We start from the raw sequence: 22,162 nt of genomic DNA on the forward strand, positions 1-22,162 counted from the left end.
ATTTCCACTTCAATTCTATCACTTCAAAGCTAAAACCATCTCACAATAATTAATCAACAAGAATCCCCTCCCCCACACTTAAACTCTTGTCCGTCTCGGACAATTAAACACCACATTGATTCCCAATGTATTAACACTCGAAGCCACTGTTTCTCTTTCATTTTTTTGTTGCAGCTTCTATGCTGTCCTAGCGCCATCAGATTCATCAAGATTGAATTCTGATATCTGGAATTCAGCTACAATCAATAAACATGATCTTATCTAAACCCAAAGAATCAAATCTACACAAGTTTCAGAAATCTAGACAAGACAAACATGTTCACATAAATTCAAACAATTAGCCCAAAACTTCAGATTCATTAACTTTCCTGCTCTTGTTGATAGAATTCAAACCAACTTCAGTTTGAAGCACAACTACAATCTCAGAAATCAAATTCTCAGCATCAACTTCAGAAAACAGCAAAACTGTATAATACATCTGCAATTCTGGTTGTTTCATTTGAATCTATGATGTACTGCAATTTCCTGTAAATTGATTCATGTTTCTATTTCTGATATTTTTAAAAACATAGCATCAAGGTTTCACAGCTAGAATCAGCAAGAGCAATTTAATCAGCATCAACAGTTGGCACAAAAATACATTCTATTCCGACAACAATAGTCCAAAATTTGGTGTGAATATCTATGAGTTGTCGCTTGAATCTTCAGCTTCATTAATCAAGACTTCAACACTGCAATGAGTCTGGAGAATTTCAGCAAATCAGTTCCATCGAATTACAACCATCCATGATCCATTGCAATTCCTGATCAGAGACATGTAACAAAAATTTACATGCATCATGCTTAATTTGACACATTCATTTACAGCTCTTATGAATATACCGCCAGCAGCAATTAATAACATAGCACTTTCAGTTGATGTCAATATTACAGCACCATTCGGAATACTGCCCTGTAATTTCATTACAAAATCGAGTGCTAAATTCCAGCTTCAACTAATAACAGTCCAAAACCTAGGTTGCAGATTTGGTTCAGTTTGAATTTAAGGTTTGTTTCCTGGTTTAGTATCAACTCTCTTATCTAAAAATCTTATAAACTTTAGAGAAGAAAGGTAACCATTTGTCAATACTTAATCAGCAGCTGAATTCCCCATCTTGCAATGATAACTAGCTTTAAACTCCATCTTTGTGCATCAATGTATAGATTTCAGTTTATTCTTCCATTCTGGTTCTTGTATCAGTTTGTCACTGTTTAGCACTTTCATTCAACACCTCTTTATCTTGTCTCTTAAGAACCCTTTACAATGCATGAATGAGAAGTTTACAGGTTCCAGCAACTCTATAAGCTACAATTCAAATCTTAATTTGGTACAAAACTGCCATATTTCTGCAATTCTGCACTTTCTTCATTTCTATCCCTGCATCTAGCTCTCAGTTTCAAAAATCTATTCCAGCAGGTCATACTGAGCAGCACAAATGCTAAGCAGAGCAATGCTGAGTAGATCAACATCAACACTTAGAAAAGTAGTAAATCCACTTCATCATCTCCATCAGATGTAACACAAGAAATTCAAATGCATCAGTTGATTTGAACAGCTTCTGCACATGTAGCTCCTCAACCTTTTTGAAATTCAAAATCTTCACTAAAATTCCTCTACAATCCGAAGCATGCTGATAAAATTCAGAAACTAGAATCTGTGCAGTTCAGTTTCAGCTTTCAGCATTGTTTCCCTATTTGGTATCAGATTCCTTGTCTAAAAATCTTGTAGCTATTTCTTGATTAGATGGAAAATGATTCCATCTAAACTTCCTACTGATAAGGAACTTGCATCCATAAATTGACACACAACATTTAAAATCAATTCACAGCCCCACAACTTCAACTTGCTGGAAAATTAGACAAACAAATTTCTGCACTTATCTCATTAAGTTAAACTGCCTCGGTCTCATGCTTTAAACTATACAAGAGTTAAACTTTAATCCATTTCAAACAGCTTCTGGAATTTAAATCTAGGGACAACAAGACATTGAAGTTTCCAAATTCCAGAATCAGATTTTTAGTCACATGAGACTCGAGGAGAATGAATTGCCATTTATCCTTGAGTAAGCAAGAACTTCACTTGATCCTTCCCCTTATCAGAACTTTGCTACAATAACTTGGCACGCCACATGTCAAAGTTGATACATCATTTACAGCAACAGACTCTTTCTGTTTAGAACCTTGCGACAGGAAAGCATTTTCAACCAGTGTCTGGAAATCGAATCTAGAGACAGCCAGGCATTGAAGTTTTCAAATTCCAGAAATCAGATTTTTAACTGATTAAGTATTGTTGCATCTCAAAATTCAACTAATCTCCAATAGATTTTAGTTGTGCTATACAAATTATATTAAGAACTGAATTTTTATTATTGCTGTCCAGAAACAGCAAACTATCTTAGCACAAAACTGGAATTCCATTTCAGCAATCAGCTTCACAAATATCTGCCCCTTATAAAAGTTCAAACATCCTGCTTTGTATTGAGTTGAGCTCTACATTAACTTGTTGACATTTCCAAATTGCCACATATAAATTCAGAGCACTTGCAATCGATTCAAGGAAATGTTACACAATTTTGAAACTTCACAGTTTCAAGGGCTATATATTTTTTTTCTCTTATCAGATCTCATGATATCCCCAATTTCAATTCATTGAAAATGTGATCTACACCACAGAATCCCAGTAATGAACTAACAGTAATTAAGATTTCAGCATTTCCAAAACCTTCTTACCACATATGTCTCTTACAATTTTGAATGCAACATAGTATCAAGCCTTACACTTCAAAACAATTGGAGCTCACTCTTGACATGATAAAACTCAAGATATGAATACATTTAGCATACAATCTAAAGAGTACTTAATTCACAACAACATTCTTCCAAAACTCCATAATTGGCTTGAATTTTCCCATCCATTAACAAGTGCATCCAAAAAAATTCAAAAAACATTTCACACCTCCCCCACACTTAATCCTTTATCATCTTGCAAAATCTAACTCATCAAGTATTCAAACAAAAAGACTCAATTAAAGAATGACAAGCAAGGATTATCAAGAATTAAAATGCTAGATGAGAATGTATAAAGAAAATTGTGAGGAAAGGAATTGGAAAGTATGAAGGGAAATAAAATTGACAAAATCCTCAATTTCCATGCACACAAATGCTATTGTGACTTTGAAAAGAAACTAAGCAAGTTCTAGAATTCAATTGTTGTAAGTACATGCCACACAAAAGAGAATATAATAATGTATAGGCTTAAAGTGGTCCTCCCTCGGTAATTTTTATGCAATCATGCCTAATTGATCAAATTGGAATCCCCCACCAAATTAACCAATATCATGCAAGAAAAACATCCAATCATGTTAAATAACCTAAAATTGATGATCAAATTTAAGAGACTTTTACCATCTCAAAAGTATCACTAAACAATTCATGGAGACTTTTATTCAAACGACATGCTATGTATACCAAACTAAATACAAAGTATGAAAATAAAATGCAAATTGCAAAGTATGGAACTAAAGAACGTATAAAGAATTTATTAGAGAAAAACTAAACACAAGCATGAATTTAAATGCAAAAGAAAGCTAAATTAGAACCAACTCCCCTTTCATTCCCGGTGGTTGAAGAAGGTCAAGCAAAAGAAGCCACCCCGGTAGTGGAGTATCCTTGGTTGTAGTCAACTTCTTTTTATTGAACATTTTTCCATCGAAAGCTTTTTCTGGAGGTCTTAAGCGGTTCAGTTCAAGCATCCACTCCGGAAGCTTATGTTCTCCTATAACGTCAATAAAGGAAAATCCCTCCCACACGCATGTGGGGTAAAAAGGAAATAGGAGAATATTAGTGTGGGTAGAAAATTTATCAAGAAATGAATCACAACTAATGAAATCAACAAATGGTACCTCTATTGAATTTTCTGATGAATCACAAAAATTACTCACCTTGTCGTTTTGAACGATACCTGGAGTGATGATTGTTACCTCCTCTTCATCATGATATAGCACATGCTCTTGTTCTGGTGGTTGTTCATCCTCATGTAGTGATTCTTGGGTACTTGGCTCCATAGCACAAGTCCCTACACTTACATCTTCAACTCTTGGTGATTTTTGAGGTAATGCTTCCATTAAGCAATCCCCTACACTTAAATCATCTTCAAAGAAATGTTCAGAACCTGAATCACTAACAAGATCTTCAACAACAAAATCAGTAGGATCAAAAATTTGCATAATCACATAATCATCACAAAAGATACTAGAAAAATTATGCGAATCAATGGAAGTAGGGTCAGGCCTGACAGAATCGCTACTTTCCATCTCTCCACTGGAATTTCGTGCTTGCAGTTGATTTATTGATGATGCAATCTGATCTAACTAAATCTGTATGTTCTGTATCCTTAAAAACTGTTGCTCTTGATACTCACTCGTCTGTTGCATAATCTCCTTGAGTTTCCATGTTGTCTCATCCATCTGAGGATTGTGTTGAAAAGAATATGGTTCAAATGATGTTGAAACTTCTTGAAATCCATATGAACTCTGGTAAGCTGGATATGGCTCAATGAATGGTCCTTGTGCACTTTCATACCTGAAACATGAATTGTCCACCCAATTAGCATTAAAACCATTTGAAAATGACTCATACCTATTTTGTTGATCCATGTTTGGGTAAATTTGATACTCGGGTTGAAAATGATAACTCTCCATTCCACCTCCAAAATTCTGAAAATATGGATCCATGCTAAAGAAATCTCTTGTTCTTACATATCACACTAACAAACAATGTTAGAAGACTCAAGAGCATAAAGTTTCAATCTCATGAAAACATAAACAGTAAAGGCACTTAAAAATTCAAGAACAAATCAACATGAAAATACAAAAAGAATAAGCAAACAAATCAACCAAGAAAAATGCTAACCAATTAAAATCACACAATGATCAATCTAAAATTAACACACATTGCTAGTTAGTTCCCCGGCAACGGCGCCAAAATTTGGTGTCAACCATATTACATGTCACGTGGTGCATCAAATTAATTAATATTGGAACATTTCAAAACTAAAAATAAGAGATGTAGTATGGAGTCCCAAGTCGTATTTTTCCAAGGTATACTAGTGAATGTGTGCAAATTCTAGAAGTAGTTCCAATCGAATGTGTGTGCATGTCAATGAATCAATTTCTTCAACTACAATTACAGTAGTAATTAAACTCAACTCAACTACTTTTAGAAACCGAATTAGCATTCAATCCTCAATTGCAATCTAATCCACAATTACACTCTAAAGCTCATTCACGAAAATATTGAATAGAGGTAAACAAACAATTCCTCCAATTAAGCATTCACAAATTACATTTGATCACAGCAACAAAAGGAAATCCTAAACAGATATTAAAAACTAGCTAACTAAATCATCAAAACTAAACAAACTAATGTGAATTAAAGCTTCTAATTCAAAACACAAACTAGTTAGCGGACAAATTAAGAAGTTTATCAAGATCCAACTAAACAATATCAGAACTGGGGTTTCAAGTAAAGAAAACAAAATAGAATTGCATAAGAAAAACTCAAACAAAACAACATGGCAAAATAAGGAATCAGATCTTAGAATCTGAGCATGTTTGAGACAATTCAAAGATAAAATAAAGAAAACCTAATCTATGGCATTCCACAAACCCAAAACCTCGCCGCAAGCCTTCTTCATCCTGCTGTCAACAGAATTGCCTCAGAGAACGCCCTTGTGGCAATCAGCAACAGATCTCGAACTTCCAACTAATCTAACCGATCGTTCATAGCCTCAGAGAACGCCCATATAGCTCACAATCGGCTGGAGTTTACAATGCACAAGGAAACAGCGCTGTGTTCTGGAATTTGCGACACTAATCAATTGATCAGATCGATTCTGGAGTTGCGGATGGAATGGAAAACGAGAGTATGATCGAAGCCTCAGAGAACGCCCTTGTAGCTCCGTTGATGATGTAAATCGCGGATCGGAGAACGCCCCTGCATCCGGATTGCGGAAATGGACAGAACATCAGCTGTACGGACTGGAGAACGCCCCTGCCGCTTCTGTGACCTCGGACGATGATCGCCGGAGCTCAGGAATCGCCGCCGATGAAGAACACTGCTCTCAGATCTGGTTTTGGTGAACGGGAGCTGCGGATCGCGCGAAGAAGACGACACTGTAGATGAAAATCGCGACCGAGCCCGAGCACTGTAGCTTCTCACGCGGCCTTTTAAATCTCCTCAGATTCGATCCAACGCCTGAGATACTTCGGAGCTCGGTCAACGGTGAAAGTTTGCCCAAAATATGATCTGAAGGTTCCGATGTTAATCTAGGGTCTGGATCTACTCTCCTGTAGGTCGGATCGATCAGATCATCACTGGATGGCCCAGATCTCTCTGATCTTCAACGGATGGTCCAAATCAATCCATAGCTTGATCACCTCGTTTAGCCCTAGAATCGAGCCCAAATGTGGTCTGATTTGATCGGGTCCATGACTCTTTTGATGCCTACAAAATAAGAATCAAATATTAGCACCAAATACCATGAAAATTAGCTAATTTGCAATTAGGTCCAAAATCAAATGCAATATTAAGATATGATGCTAACGTGAGATTAAACTATGAATAAACCAATAAAAACATGTATTATGATTCAAAATAATATAGCCAAAATCATGGTTATCAAAAATCCTAGTGAATGAAGCTAAGTGAAAGTCCTGGTGAGTGAAGTCAAACAGATGGGAAGTCGTAGTGAGTGAAGTTAGGCAGATGGGAAGTCTTAGTGAGTGAAGCTAGGCAAAAGGGAAGACCTGGTGAGTGAAGCCAGACACGTGGAAATCCAGGTGGGTCAAGGTTGACCGGGCACCTGGTATTGAGAAGTCCAGGTAAGTTAAAGGGTTGACCAGATACTTGGCACGAGGAGAAAAGTCTCAGTGGATCAAAGAGATTGACCTAACACTTGGTAAGGAAGTCCTAGCAGGTCGGGGGTAACCGGTGTTAGGATGTATACTAAAAGTCTAGCTTTTGGTATAAACATTTATCTAGAAATAAGAATCACATTGGTCAAATGTCTACATTTATGATAAATGTAGTTGTTCAATTAATTTATATTGTAGATAACATGGTGTGTGGTGTCACACACAGAGGATCATGTTATCAGTACCTTATAAATTATAAACAGTAGCTCACGACCAAGATAGAAAGGAACAAACCATTGGAAGGTCGTAGTGTAATTAGATATTAGTTTATCTTAACTATATAATTACACTAGTACACTTAGAGTGTATTGGGTAGGACCATTAGAGGTCGTTTCTTTTTATACTGACTTTATAAAGGAACAAAGACCTCAGTTATTATGGAAGTGTGTGCTCTTAATCATAATATAATAACAAGCACATATATTTGATATTTATTTCTTTAATTTATCAATGGGTGAAATTTAGTTCGATAAATCAATAAGCCCGATAAGTTGGGAAATGATATCACTTATAGTGTGTGTTGTTGATTATAGAAGGAAACTGTGTCCTAGTAATCTAGGTTGAGAATGTCCCCAAGAGGAGCTCATAAGGATTGTCATGTTAAACCCTGCAGGTGGACTTAGTCCAACATGACGATGAAGTTGAGTGGTACTACTCTTGGAGCTAGATATTAATTAAGTGAGTTGTCAGTAACTTACTTAATTAGTGGACATTTGTTATCTTAAACACAGGGAGACTAACACACTCATAATAAGAAGGAGCCCAAAATGTAATTTGGGATTGGTGCAGTAGTTCAATAATAGTTCTTTAGTGGAATGAATTATTATTGATGAAATTAAGTTGTGTGTTCGGGGCGAACACGGGATGCTTAATTTCATCGGAAGACCAAAACCAATTCCTCCTCTCGGTCCCTATCATAGCCTCTTGTATATAGAGATTTATACCCACCACATACCCACCTTCTTACCCATCCAATGGGGCCGGCCAAGCTAGCTTGGAACCCAAGCTAGGGCCGGCCAAGACCAAGTGGATGAGCCAAGTTGGTGGCCGACCAAAGCTTGGGTCCCAAGCTTAGGTGGCCGGCCACTAGAGTATTAAAAGGATTTTTATTAAAATTATTTCTTATGTGGATATCAAGGTTTTTAAAAGAGAGTTTAAAAATTAAAAATTTCCTTTTATAGCTTTCTACAAAAGATTAAGAGAAGAGATTAATCTCTTTCCTTATTTGTAGATTAAAAGGATGATTTTAATTTTTAGTAAAAACTTTCCTTATTTGTAAATCATCTATATGTTTAAAAGAGAGTTTAAAATTTGAAATCTTTCCTTATTTGTTGATTAAAAGGTGGATTTTAAATTTTAAGAAAACTTTCCTTTTTAACCATGTTCATGATTTAAAAGAGAGTTTAAAAATTAAATATTCCCTTTTATAAGTTTCTACAAAAGATTAAGAAAAGATTTGATATCTTTCCTTATTTGTAGATTAAAAGAGATTTTAATTTTTAGAGATAACTTTCTTTTTATCCACATGTTTAAAAGAAAGATTTTAATTTATTAAATTTCCTTTTTATAAACCAATCATGAAGGAATAAAAATTATTAGAGAAATTTTATTTTAAAATTTCTGGAAATAAATTAGGAAGGTTTTAATTCTTGATTGAATTAAATTTCCTTTGCTTAGATTATTGTGGCCGGCCATGTTGATTAATAAAAGAGAAATTGATTTTATATCAATTAAATTTATTTTTCATGGCAAAGGAATTAAGGAAGTTTTTATTAAAATTTCCTTATTTGCCAAGACCAAGGATTATAAAAGAGGGGGTAGAGGTGCCTTCATGACAAGAACTCTATTCTATTTTTCTCCCTCTTTTTCTTCCTTGGTGTGGCCGACCATCCTCTCCTCCTCTCTTCTCTTTGATGGTCGAACCTCATCCTTCTTGTGGAGATTCATATGGTGGCCGGATCAAGTTTAGAGAAGAAGAATAAGAAGGAGAGAAAGAAAGTTTTGTTTCTAGCATCCCTTGGAGCATGGTGGTGGTGGCTGAACCTCTTCATCCTAGGAGAAGTTTTGATGGCCGAAACTTGCAAGGAAGAAGAAGGTGCTTGGTGGTTCTCATCTCGGAATGTCGTTGTCCACACAACGTCTGAGGTTAGAAGAGTAATACGGTAGAAGACCTAGAGGTTTTTGTTTGCAAAAGAAAAAGGTATACTAGTATTTAATTTCCGCATCATACTAGTTTTATTTCTTTGTAAAAATACCAAATACAAGAGGCATGCGATTCTAGTATTTCGAATTTGTTTTCGATGTTGTGTTCTTTTGTTTTTTCTTTTCCTTGTGATTTGATTGTTCTTTTCGGTTGACCTAAAGTTATTTAAGGAAATTAAATATTAGCTTTCCTTAAAAGGCTTTGTCTAGGCGGTGGTGGTTGTTCCCATATCCAAGAAGGCCATGTGCCTCGCCATGCAGTCCTGGAAGCCAATTTTGGAAATTAATATTTAATGAAATTAATAACCTAGGTGATTTGGATCAAACGTGTTAAGTTCCGCAGGAGATGCAAATCTAAACCTAAAAGAACAAATAAATTAAACTTAGGATCAAACGTGTTAAATTCCACAGGCGATCCGAGTTTAATTTAAAAGAACACATGGTAGCTAGGAAAAGGTTCAGACCTTTGTACAAAATTTTATACAGTGGAACCATTAGGTTTTCCGAGTAGCAACCAACAACCGGATGCTAGGCATGATGTCCCAAGAGGTCATGGCTGACCAGAAGTTGGGTTTTAGGGGCTTGGAACTTGATTAGGGCAAATCAAGTTGGACCAATCGATCAACCGATCGATTGACTCATGACCAATCGATCGGTTGATCGATTGGGTGAGGTGCCGTGACAAATTCTTCTCCCAATCGATCGATGGATCGATTGGGGAAGAATCGCTGGCACACAGAACTCCTCCCAATCGATCGTCTGATCGATTGGGAGCCTCCAATCGATCGGGCGATCAATTGGAGTGCTGGAAAATTGTGGGACATAGTGAATCGATCGGGGAATCGATTCAAGAGAGTCCCAGAGAGCACAGAGGCACTCTGGATCGATCAACCGATCGATCCAAAGCCTCCCCAATCAATTGGGAGTAATCCAATTGATTGGGATCCGACCATTGGCGCTGGATAAAGCCGTTGCGGGCGTTTTCTTCAACAGTTCTTCACACGATTCTTCACTGATCACATAGTGATTTCTCCACAGAGCTCACCGACAGATCTTGAAGCTTCTTGGAGCAAGGTGTTCTTGCATTGCCAAGGTCAAGAGGCGTTCCAAACAAGAAGGGAAAAGAAAGCTAGGGTTTTATGCTGTAAAATCTTGTAAGATTTACTTGTATTTGCTTCTTCTTTTCTTCTTGTTGTGTGTGAGTCCTGTACAGACTTCTCCGCCTTCGGTAGTTACCGTAAATGAGTGTTTTCATAGTGGAGAGGGTGTGTCGTGTGTGGATCCTTGGATTAGTCACCTCTTTTTGATGTGGATACCAAGTAAATCCTTTGTGTTAGCGTTATATTTGTGTTTCTTGTATTTTCCGCTACATATCATCACCAAGAAACAAGCGACGACAACACGACAGGCTATTCACCCCCCACCCCCCAAGCATATTTCGACCCTAACACGTTTATATTCCAAAAAAATTCTAAAAATTCTTTAAAAAGTTATATGAGGTTATTTCTCCAATAATATTTATTATTTGATTATCATATATTACATTAATTCTATTAAAATATTTGATCTTATTAATAATATACATAATATTAGAAATTATTTATATGATATTTATAAAGATTATAGTATAAAATATGGATTAGAAACTAATATATCTAATGCACAAAATATTAGTGCTAATAATTTAAAACCTATAAAAATATAATTTTTATTAAAAGAACGTTATTTTTATTAAAAAACGGGCGAAACATCTATGAGGATCTTCAAGTTTTAGACGGGGACTTGAAAATTATTTTTCGACATCTTTTGATTTTAATGAAGTAGATAGCAAGTCAGATTTTAATATTCTATAAGGGTGTTACAGACAGCTCAAAATTTTTTCATTCTCTCCATAATGGCAAAAGAAATTTTAATTTGTCCGGTTTCAATCATTATTGTAGAATAGTCGTTAATCCCAAAGGTAATATTGTGGATGAACAACGATCTACTTTGTCTCTCGACTCTTTGAAAATCTAAGGAACAACGATCATTACTTGATGATTGGATGAGAGCTAAAAAAGAATCTAAGGAATGTAATTTTCAGATAATGAAGTAAAAGATTTTAATACTTAAGGAATGAACTCTACGAGAATAGGAAATGGAACTGTGAAATAACGTCACTTCATAAAATAAAAAAGTAAAAAGTAAATGAACTACGTAAGATTTGATTCCTCTGAAGAGATACGTAATCAACTTAAATAAATATAAATCCTTCTTTACATTTTTAAAAATAAATTCATAATTTTAATTTTTTAATATAATAATTTTGAATCATAGTGAATCGTACATATCGTAAATTGACGATTTCAAATGATGAGCTAATAATTTCAAACTACGAATCATAATCATCTTGATACTTAAATTACAAACCGACGTATTTACCCTTGAATGTATCGGTTTCACCTAAACCAAGTCTAATGAGTGTCTTATTTTCATTCGAAAACGGATCAACGGCAGTAGATGCGGGACGTAGTCCACAAAACACCGCGTAGCTGCAACCTGTACTCTGCCAGAACATTATCCACAACTCTTCGTCCCCGTTCGAGACCCACCTTCTGAAAGAAAACGGGAGATCGATGGCGGACGATTGCCCCGCCGGCTCAGCTTCTGGCGCTGGAGGTGTCCCTGTGGTGGAGATTAAGAACCTCCGCTTCACGTATCCTGGAATCGACGGCCACCCGCCTCCGGGATCCACACCCCTGATCGACGAATTCTCACTATCGCTTGCAGCTGGCGAACGGTGCCTTCTTGTGGGATCCAATGGAGCCGGTAGGTGATTTGTTTCCTTTGTGTGCGATTTGAGTTGACTGCGAGCCCATGTTGAAAGTGGGAGGTTCTGATCTCGTCTTGGTGGATGTGGATTTGAATTTAGGAAAGACTACGATACTGAAGATATTGGGTGGGAAGCACATGGTGGAGCCTGAGATGGTTCAGATCTTCGGGAGGTCGGCCTTCCATGACACCGCTCTCACCTCTTCTGGCGATCTTTCTTACTTGGGTGGAGAGGTAAGGCATGAGACTTTTCTAATAGCTGGGGATTCGGGTTTAGATTTTGAGATAATTGGAAAATGGTGACAGAAAATTTGAAGTTCTAACAGATTTTGAAGAAAAAAAATTTGCATGCTTAACAAACAGATTGGCTATTATTGTTGTAACAAGTATAGCCTCCGGAAATCTTGATGAAATTTTAGTTGGATGTTGATGGTATTTGATCATTTTGACATCAGATGCCATTTTGACACCATATTGCATCTCTAATGATCGAAACATTGTAATACTTTCAAAGTTTCATTATTACAATTAGTCAAATTGTTAAATTAGTTTTTTGAACTTCTAATAAATTATGTTTACACTTGACATGATGAGTCATCAAAAATGTCATTTATGCCAAACTGTGCTGAGGAAGAGGTACGAGTGTGCTGATTTTGGATAATTTACAACTTTTAATGATGTGCTTTCATCACAAAATGTCATATATGCCAAACTGTGCAGGGAATAGTTACAAGTTCTGATTTTTAATGATGCGCTTCCACATGCTTTTTAGACCTTGAAAGAAGGAAATGGATGGATTCCTTTTATTTGGGTCACTATAATAGATGGGATTTTTTTTTTTTTTAGAAGAAAAAACTGCTAGAGGAGAAAGAGCCTCTAGGGACAAAAGACATGAGGTTGAAGAGAAAATCAAAAAGGAATCATGTGTGTGTTTAATTTCCGGTGGACTAAAGTATTTCATCGATATTTTCTTCTATTAAACTTGATCTTATTTTAGATGTTCCGATATACCATATTCTCATATAATATGCTAATATTTATAATACATTAGGAATCAATGGAACTATTTCAGTAATATTCTACTATCTCAACTCCCAAGTTGTTAGAGTGTGCTAGAAGCCTACAACAGTTAGAATTTAAAGTATGCACATAGAGGATTTATTTATTAAAATCTTGATTCTCCAAGTTGTATTTAGCAATTATCCATTAAATTTCTAATATTGTCTATTGGTACTTCTCTTATTGTTGTATAAACATCTTTCTGTAACTAGTTGAATTGCATATGAGTTCACATTTATGAGAAAACTAGTTTGTTTAACCAAGATATTTGAAAAGGTTATTATTATAAAAGCAATTTATCTTGATTGTGCATGCTATATTTGCGTCACACAGCTATTACCTTCGTGCTGTGATAGTTTGAACACATTGCAATTAGTATCAGATTAAGTTGTTACCATGACTTACAGATGGGAAAAAATTTTCTTTTTCACTCTTTAGTTATAGAAAAAAAAACAATGTTGTAACTATTCCAACTAATTTAGTGCACTTATGGATGGCAATGGGTCGAGTTCGGGTCGGATTCCATATCCTTCCTCCTCATACCCATCGCATATTGGATATTCATCTCTATTCCCATACCCATTAAAGAATCGGATATTTTCTATACTAATAATTTTTCTTCTTTCTATCCAACTATCATCATTCAACAAAAACATATTAGAATTAACATCATATTAAAAAAAATTATATAATTTAAAAATAGATTAAACATCTATATAGCCTATTCCTAACATCAAAATAGTTAGTGGGTTTTGGGAAAAGAATATATATATATATATATATATAAAATTTAATCAGGTATTCGAATTGGATATCGGATATTAGTAATATCCTCCTCCATTCGAGTCAAATATCAGAACCTCCATCGGGTTCGGAGGAAATTGTCATCCCTAAACTGTACCTAGGAAGAAAACATAATCCTGCAAATCTCTACTCAGAAAAGGCCTCCATTTTTTAGGAATGTTTGATGGCCAAAAGCCTTTTGATTAAAACCATGTATTGCCTCAATGTATGCATCACAATATACAATCCACATTACATAGACTAAATGGGTTAACTGATAAGTTGGAGATAATGGAAGAAAGTAATTATTTCAATGTCTTGTTCTAATCTTTAGATTTCTTTTCTATCCTAGCCTTGACTTCGCACCATTTATTTAGTTTTTAATGGTGAACAACTAGCATATCGGATGAATGTTTGACATTGGAGTTTAGAATTGTCATTAAAATGTATACATACTTGTCAGTAACATGTGGGGGCAAATTCTGTCGTATGTTGACTGAACAGCTTGCATTTAAAGAATTTAATTAATTATGTAAGATTGGGTTGTCATTGCTAGAATTGTCTAATTTTGTAATGTGATTTATGGTCAATCTCAAATTATGCAATGTGGTGTAAAGTTTGATTTCCTAAAAGTTGAACTATTTCATCACGAGTATTGTTTTTTTTGACATTCATCATTTTCATGTTGACTTTCACTGTATTGTTTCTGTATTTGATCCTTCTTGTGATGCAGAAGGTGATAACGCTCACCTTAGGCGTCCCTCCACTACCCACTCTAAGGCCTTGTGGAAGGAAGATAAAGCATGGTACTGAGCGGCCTCTTAGGTGGGAGAAACTTATTCCCTAAGGGAATGAACCCCAAGGGATTCAAACTTTTCTCTACCACCTAAGTACCAACTTAGCTGCACTCATGGATGCTGTATTTGACCCTTCTTGATTTGTGTTTGAGTTGCATATACAATCGCATAATTTTTTTTCCTGACCAGTTATAAACAACACAACATGGCCATTAATTCCTTAAATAGTAGTTACATATTTTGAACTATAAAACAATAGAACAGTGTCAAGATATTGATAGTGCAATCATCTTTCAAAGTTTTGACGTTTGAGAATATATCTAAGTCTGGTCAGTTTGACAAGGGTTGATCCAAATCGGACATGATATTTGATGTGAGTAAAGTCTAGTCAAGTCAAAGTTGACAGATAACTAGTAAAGAGAAGTCTAGTCAGAACCAGATGACTAGAAAGGTCCTAACTAGAGGTTAGACAGTGAAAAGTCTACCAAGTGGCTAGTCATAATCGGAGGTTAGGTAAGAGAAAGTCCTAACTAGAGATTAGGAGGATGAGAAGTCTACCGAGTGACTTGTGAAGGTTAGGCAAGAGAAAATCCTAATTGGAGGTTAGACGGGTGAGAAGAATACCGAGTGACTAGTCCTAACTGACGGATAAACAGGTGAGAAGTCTCCTACTAGTCATAAGGTTAGGCAAGGGAAAATCCTAATTGGAGGTTAGGTGGCCGACTAAAGGGGGGTGAATAGCCCTGCAAAATAAACCAAACATTCCTCGAACTTTTGTAGCTTCATTAAACTAACACTTGCATAAACAAAATAAAAGACTGAAAAAGAGGTAAACTAAGAGTAGAGGCACGAAGGGGTTACTTGGTTACAACCGAGGAGGTTGTTAATCCAAGTAAGTTGAAAGCTCAGTAAACAGTCTCTTCAAATAGAGAAGCCTTTTACAACGTTGATGGCTCACAAATAAATAGTAGAATAAACTAAAAGCGTTTACAAGTATTGCTATGAACTATTGGGACCAGGGTTGTATTTATAGCCTTGGTCGGGGCGCCTAGAAGGGTTCCAGGCGCCTGGGAGGGGATAAACTTTTATCTCCATTCCGCAACGGAACGTGCCACGTCGCGTTCCAGATAATTTTTTGTTCTGGGCGCCCGGACCAGCTTGGGGCGCCCCAGATCGAAAAATTAGCTTTTGTTGATTTTTTTTTGTCTCGGTCTTCCGCTCCGTTTCCGCTTGTCTTGGTCCGGGTCTTCCGCTCCGGTTCCGCTCACATTGGCCTGGGTCTTCCGCTCCAGCTTCGCTCGCTTGGGTAATCTCAACCATCCGGAATAGGGCTCATCCGAACTCAACTTCTGGCCTTCTCAAGCAATCTTTCGCTCCGGCTTCTCGTCCCTCAGAAACGTCGCGCGCCTCCTCATCTGCCCGCGTACTCTTCCGCAACACTTCGTCTTTCAGACACACCTAGTGCATCGGCTCTCTTTCGTGTTGTCCTTCTCGTTAGCTGCGTCTTTCACTCGACTTCATGTGCTCCTAAGTTCCTGCACAGTTAGACACAGGGGTTAAATACCAACAGGATCTAACTTGATTTGGTTGATCACATCAAAACCACCTCGGGGTACTTACAATCTCCCTTTTTTCTATGTGAGCAAACCCAAGTTAAGTTAGGGTAACCCATAAACAAATAACAGTTATAATTTTTGCAAGTAAAATTTTTTTTTTGCATTAATTACCCTCCCCCTAGACTTAATCTTTACTACTCCCTCTTTTGTTCACATTAAAAATGGGGTACTTTTAAAATGACTTTGGAAAAACTAACTTTAAAGTTTAAGGGAAAAACAAAAAAATATAAAAGTTTAAGTTTTAAAAACTTTGATTTAAAAAGCCTCCTTTAATTGTTGAATTTTAAGCAGAATAAAAAGTTTACATTTTGATAATTAGTTCATAAAAATTTTCTAACAGGAAAAAAAATTTAACAGATTGTTTAAATCAAAATTTCACAAAAAGTCAAATTGTAGGCAAAAATAAAAAGTTTGCATTTTAATAATTAGTTCATAAAATTTTTCTAACGAAAAAAATCAACAGATTGCTTAGATTAAAGTTTAAAAAAAAAAATAACTTAAACAAATTTGACTAATTAGACCTAAATAAATTTTTCTAACAAAAATTTAAAGCATTAATTAAATACTTCATAGTAAGTCAATTAAATATTTATTTCAATAATTGGCTTCCAGACTCTGGCGAGGCACTAGGCCTTCTTGGTTATTGGAACAATATCCACTTTCTAAACAAAGTTTTTAAAGAAATTAAACATTTAATTTTGTTTCTGAAGCCCTAAGTCCAGAAAAACAACCTAATATGATTTTAGAACCAGTACAAATTCCTACCTATTGAATTTACTAAGAATTTGGGAGGTACGTAACTTATGGGGACTTTTCTAATTTGTCCCTGGTATTTTCTAATGTACCAGTTTAGCGTACTATACTTTGGTTTTTGAAAGTTATTCAGTTTCAAACATGCATGATCATTTTTCAAACTTTCAATTTGTATTTTCAATTTATAGTTTTTTAATTTTAAACCATTAAATAAATCTAAGGGGCATGTATTGGCTAATTGTCTTTCAAGTCTATATATTTTTTTTCTAATTTTACTAAATCCTTAGAAGGAATCTTAATAAATTGAAATGACTTTTCAGGAGATAAGGCACGTACCTGACTTACCTCATATTCTGATGCTCCCCCTTCATTGTAGCTTTCCTCTGATGATCCTCCCCCTTCATTGATGCTCATCAATGAGTTGCTTTTGTCTTCGTTTTGATGGTCTGCCATTAGGGCTAGTCCAACGTAGGCTTTGATTTCGGATTCGAACAACGTGTCGTCCCATGTAGCCTTTAGATTATGCTTGGGCATGGCTGACTTCTTATTCTTTTCCTTGTCCTTGTTCTTCAATTTTGGGCAGTTATCTTTTGACATGCCCTTCTTCATTACAGTGGTAGCATCTTACTTTCCTTTTTCTTTTTGTACCCTGCACTTGATTAAATTTTTTAGTTTTAAATAATTTTTAAATTTTCTTACCATGAGTAACGTTTCGTCGTCGTCAAGTGATGTTTCTGAATCTGGTTCGTCCATTTTTTCTTTTAAGACAATATTTTGCCTTGATTCCTTCTTTATACCTGCACATCTTGACTTTTGAATTTCAAAGGTTGAAAAAAGTTCTTTTAAAGTGCTTACCTCTAAATCCTTAGAGATGAAATACGTATATACTAAGGTCGACCATTCCGGAGTTTTAGAAAATGTGTTAAGCGCGTACCATAGCGAATCTCAATTAGTTACCTTTTCTCCGAGATTCGTGAGTCTGGAGATGAGCTCCTTGATTCTTAAGTGGAGGTGTACGATGGTTTCACCTTCTTCTAATCGGAGGTTGCTGATTTGGTTCCGGAGCGGGTCCCGTTTCGTTAGTTTTGCCTCCAAGGTCCCTTGATGTAGTTCCAGGAATTTCTCCCAGAGCTCCTTGGCTAACTCGTAGGTTCTGATACGGTTGACTTCTTGAGGTGGTAAAACACTAAGCAGATGAAACTCTACTTTGTTGTTTACCACGAAGTCGGCTTGCTTTTTCGTCCACTGATATTCTTCTTTATCTTTCGGGGCTGCAAAACTATATTTCATAATTATTAATAATTCAAATCTGTTTTGAAAAATACCTCCGTTTTTTTCTTCCAGCTCAGGGAATTCCTCCTCGAATTTCGGTGGGTAGATGCTTGGTCCGACCATCTTATGTGCTTCGTTCGGAGGTTAGTTCTTTTAAAGCGAACCTGCTCTGATACCAATTGTACAACTCTTGGCGGTCGGCCAGAGGAGGGGTGAATAGCCCTACAAAATAAAACGAACCTTTCTCGAACTTTTGCAGCTTCATTAAACTAACACTTGCATAAATAAAATAAAAGACTGAAAAAGAAGTAAACTAAGAGTAGAGGCATGAAGGAGTTACTTGGTTATAACCAAGGAGGTTGTTAATTAAAGGAAGTTGAAAGTTCAGTAAACAGTCTCTTTCAGGCAGAGAAGCCTCTTACAGCGTTGATGGCTTACAAATAAATAGTAGAACAAATCTAAAAGTGTTTACAAGTGTTGCTCTGAACCATTGGGACCAGAGCTGTATTTATAGCTCTGGTCGGGGCGCCTGGAAGGGTTCTAGACGTTTGGGAGGGGATAAACTTTTATCCCCGTCACAACGGAACGCGCCACGTCGCGTTTTGAATAATTTTCTACTCCGGGCGCCCGGACCAGCTCGGGGCACCCTGGACCGAAAAATCAGCTTTTGTTGATTTTTCGATCCTGGTCTTCCGCTCTCATTGGTCTGGGTCTTCCGTTCTGGCTCCGCTCGCATTGGTCCGGGTCTTCCACTCTGGCTCTACTCGCGCTTCTCATCCCTCGGAAACGTCACACGCCTCCTTCTCGTCTGCCGTGTACTCTTCTGCAGCACCTTGTCCCTCAGATGCACCGAGTCCGTCGGCTCTCTTCCGTGCTGTCCTTCTCGCTAGCTGCGTCTTTCGTTCCACTTCCTCTGCTCCTAAGTTCCTGCACACTTAAACACAGGGGTTAAATACCAATAGGAGCTAACCTGACTTGGTTGATCACATCAAAACCACCTTAGGGTACTTACAACTAGTTCTAACTAGAGATTAGGTAACGGTAAGTCCAAGCTGGTCTAGAGGACTGGAGGCTTAGCAAAGGGAAATCCTAGGAGAGTAAACCCTAGGTGGTGAAATCCTGAGTAAACCCTAGGTGGTAAAGTCTTGGAGGAGTGACTCCAAGAAAAAGATAAGCCTAGGTCAGGTAGACTTACAGGATTAAGGTCTAGGTTGCTTGTTTGTTGTTATATGCTTGCATTGACTTTAGTTGGATATCACAATTCCTTTTTTAAAATGGGTACAGGCATGTTGACATTATCCTAGTTAGGATTACTTGTTATAATAAATTTTAGTTTGGTCAATAGATTGAAAAGTTTCATATTTGTTTTGATTTGGTCTGAAGGATGCCATGGGTTCGGCCTTTTATTCAACTGATAAATATCTCAAAGTTACATGCACACATTACTGCTCTAGGCATTGCCTTCAATGATTGAGCACACAATCCCTCTAGAGAATTTAAAAGTTCTGCTTTGAATTCCCCAATTCCTAAAGCATCCTTGTCATGATAAATGGTGCAATAATTTGCCTCTTTGTTGCTGTAGATGAATTTTATTTCCCGATCTCTCGTTCTTAACACATGTATCTTCTCCTGAACTCCCTTGAATGTTGTTGACCATTTTAATGATGTTATGATGGTTTCTCTACAATCCAATTCAACCTCCACCTTCCTGAAGCCCAAGACCCTTTCTAGTACTCGTCAATTCTGCCTCCTAGGAAAATGTGGGATCTATCACCTAGTCTGTTTGTTGCTTCCGTGTCTGTGTGTACATGTTCATTGTCCTTCTCCATTCAACTCCTCCCTATCCCAGGCTTAGTATTACCCATTCAAGTCAGTGTGGTTTCTTTGATTCTTTGTCAAGATTCGCTTGGTTTCCCCAAAACCATAATTTCCAAACTTCTATAGTGAACATCAAGCTCCATTCACTACCTTGATCCAGGTTTGTCAATCCAGATCCGTAAGCAGGTTTCAGTATAGAATATTGAAAATGATCTCTCAGTATAGAATATCAACAAAAGTCTGGAATTGATGCCTTACCATGTTGTAAATTTCATATTTCTTTGTGCAAAATACTTTGAAATATTGAACGTATTTGATGGAAGACTTATGGAAGTTCATTTTATTGCTTGTTGATACAGTGGAGGAGAGAAGTTGCTTTTGCTGGTTTTGAGGTGTCGATTCAAATGGATATTTCTGCTGAGAAGATGATAAATGGTGTATCTGGCATTGAGCCCAATAGAAGAGATGAACTGATTAAAGTATGCATTAGTCCATTCATGTGAGGGTGCCTCACTACTGATTGTCTTTGAACATACAATCTCACCTGATAGTATTGCACTAAAGTTGTCATGAAAGAGAGGCTTGAAGATTATCTATATAGTTATAATTCTTTATTCGGACAAGATGACTTTATATGGCTATATGCAGGTTTTAGACATTGATTTATCATGGAGAATGCACAAAGCATCTGATGGTCAAAGGAGACGCGTTCAAATTTGCATGGGTCTTCTTAAACCATTTAAGGTTAAGCAATAGCCACCTGTGATACTCAGTTATATCCATCAATAAGTATCATGTTACAACCTAGACTATTACAGTTTGGTTCCTTTTTATAGGTTCTTCTTCTTGATGAAATAACAGTTGACTTAGATGTCCTTGCAAGAGCCGACCTTTTAAGATATCTCAAGAAGGAATGTGAAGAACGAGGTGCCACCATTATATATGCAACACACATTTTTGATGGTCTAGAGGACTGGCCGACACATGTTGTAAGTTTGCAGCACAGATCTAGCTTTTTCAATATTTTATTTGGATTTTTCCGCTCATATTGATAGGAGCTAATGGCATTGGCAGGTATATGTGGCTCATGGAAAATTGCAATTAGCACTCCCTTTGGAGAAAGTCAAGCAGATGAGTAATTTATCATTAATGGTAAGTTAATGTTTGGACGTTAACTGAGATGAAAGTAATCATGGTTTTTATGGAAACACGAGGCATTCAGTGGCCCTCTTTGATTCTTGATTACCTTAGATATTCCATCCTGCTTCTCAGTTGGAGCTGCCTGTTTTATCAGTTTATTATATTTTATATTGGCATCTTATTTGGAATAACAAAGGAGGCTATCCTCTACTTAGATGAACAATTACACTTGCAAAAAAAAAGTTGTCTATTCGAAGGAACAGCATAATTCTCTAGCTTCCACAGCATAATTTTGACTTTCTGATTGAACTTTTTGTATTTGATTATTTTTAGCGAACAGTGGAGAGTTGGTTGAGGAAGGAAAGGGATGAAGACAGGAGGAGAAGAAAGGAGCGAAAGGAAAGTGGGCTTCCAGAATTTGAAAAACCAGTCAAGGGGTCGAGAGTAACAGGTGATCCTGCCCGGATTGCGATCCGAGTGATGAACAACGGCTGGGCCGCTGGAAGACTTAATTCAACTGTCGCGGGGGAGGAGAATTTCTTTTTGAGTTCCAACAGGGTCCTTAGACAATAACCTCAGCTTTGCTATGTTCTGTTCGTGCGTGATCAATTTATAATTTTCATGAAAATAAAAGGAATTGTTTTTATGCTAATGATATCTATTGAAGCACTAATGAAGTTCAGATTTACAATTTCAGTCAGTTGGAACTCGATCAATTAAGCCTTTTATTCTACTCTGTGGAATGCTTATATACTATGTCTTAGTTTTCAAGGAATGCATTTACTGAATAGGTAGAAATGAGCAAGATACGGGACCTGACAAGCCAGACGAGACTGGTGGGCTAAGCAACCGGGAGAGTTAACAGTAATTATTTATTTCAATTACTTGACTTGTTAAG

At 36.6% G+C, this 22,162-nt stretch overlaps 1 protein-coding gene across 1 annotated transcript; it reads left to right on the forward strand.

The window, feature by feature from the left end:
* Positions 1–11,735: 11,735 nt before the first annotated feature.
* Positions 11,736–21,964, forward strand: LOC122027054 (ABC transporter I family member 20-like). Its single transcript, XM_042585857.1, has 7 exons — positions 11,736–12,023; positions 12,127–12,260; positions 20,484–20,603; positions 20,773–20,868; positions 20,961–21,113; positions 21,199–21,276; positions 21,598–21,964. The coding sequence occupies exons 1-7, from the start codon at positions 11,831–11,833 to the stop codon at positions 21,835–21,837; spliced, it is 1,014 nt and encodes a 337-aa protein (XP_042441791.1). The 5' UTR covers positions 11,736–11,830; the 3' UTR covers positions 21,838–21,964.
* Positions 21,965–22,162: the final 198 nt, after the last annotated feature.

The sequence above is a fragment of the Zingiber officinale genome, chromosome 10A, assembly GCF_018446385.1.
Source record: "Zingiber officinale cultivar Zhangliang chromosome 10A, Zo_v1.1, whole genome shotgun sequence".
NCBI classification, from domain to species: domain Eukaryota; kingdom Viridiplantae; phylum Streptophyta; class Magnoliopsida; order Zingiberales; family Zingiberaceae; genus Zingiber; species Zingiber officinale.

Bases quoted from the DNA above. Each gene is read 5' to 3' on its own strand.
- LOC122027054 (XM_042585857.1), top strand. From the start codon at position 11,831: ATGGCGGACGATTGCCCCGCCGGCTCAGCTTCTGGCGCTGGAGGTGTC. The intron at 21,114-21,198 runs GTAAGTTTGCAG...TGGCATTGGCAG, and splicing joins AGGACTGGCCGACACATGTT to GTATATGTGGCTCATGGAAA. The intron at 21,277-21,597 runs GTAAGTTAATGT...GATTATTTTTAG, and splicing joins TGAGTAATTTATCATTAATG to CGAACAGTGGAGAGTTGGTT.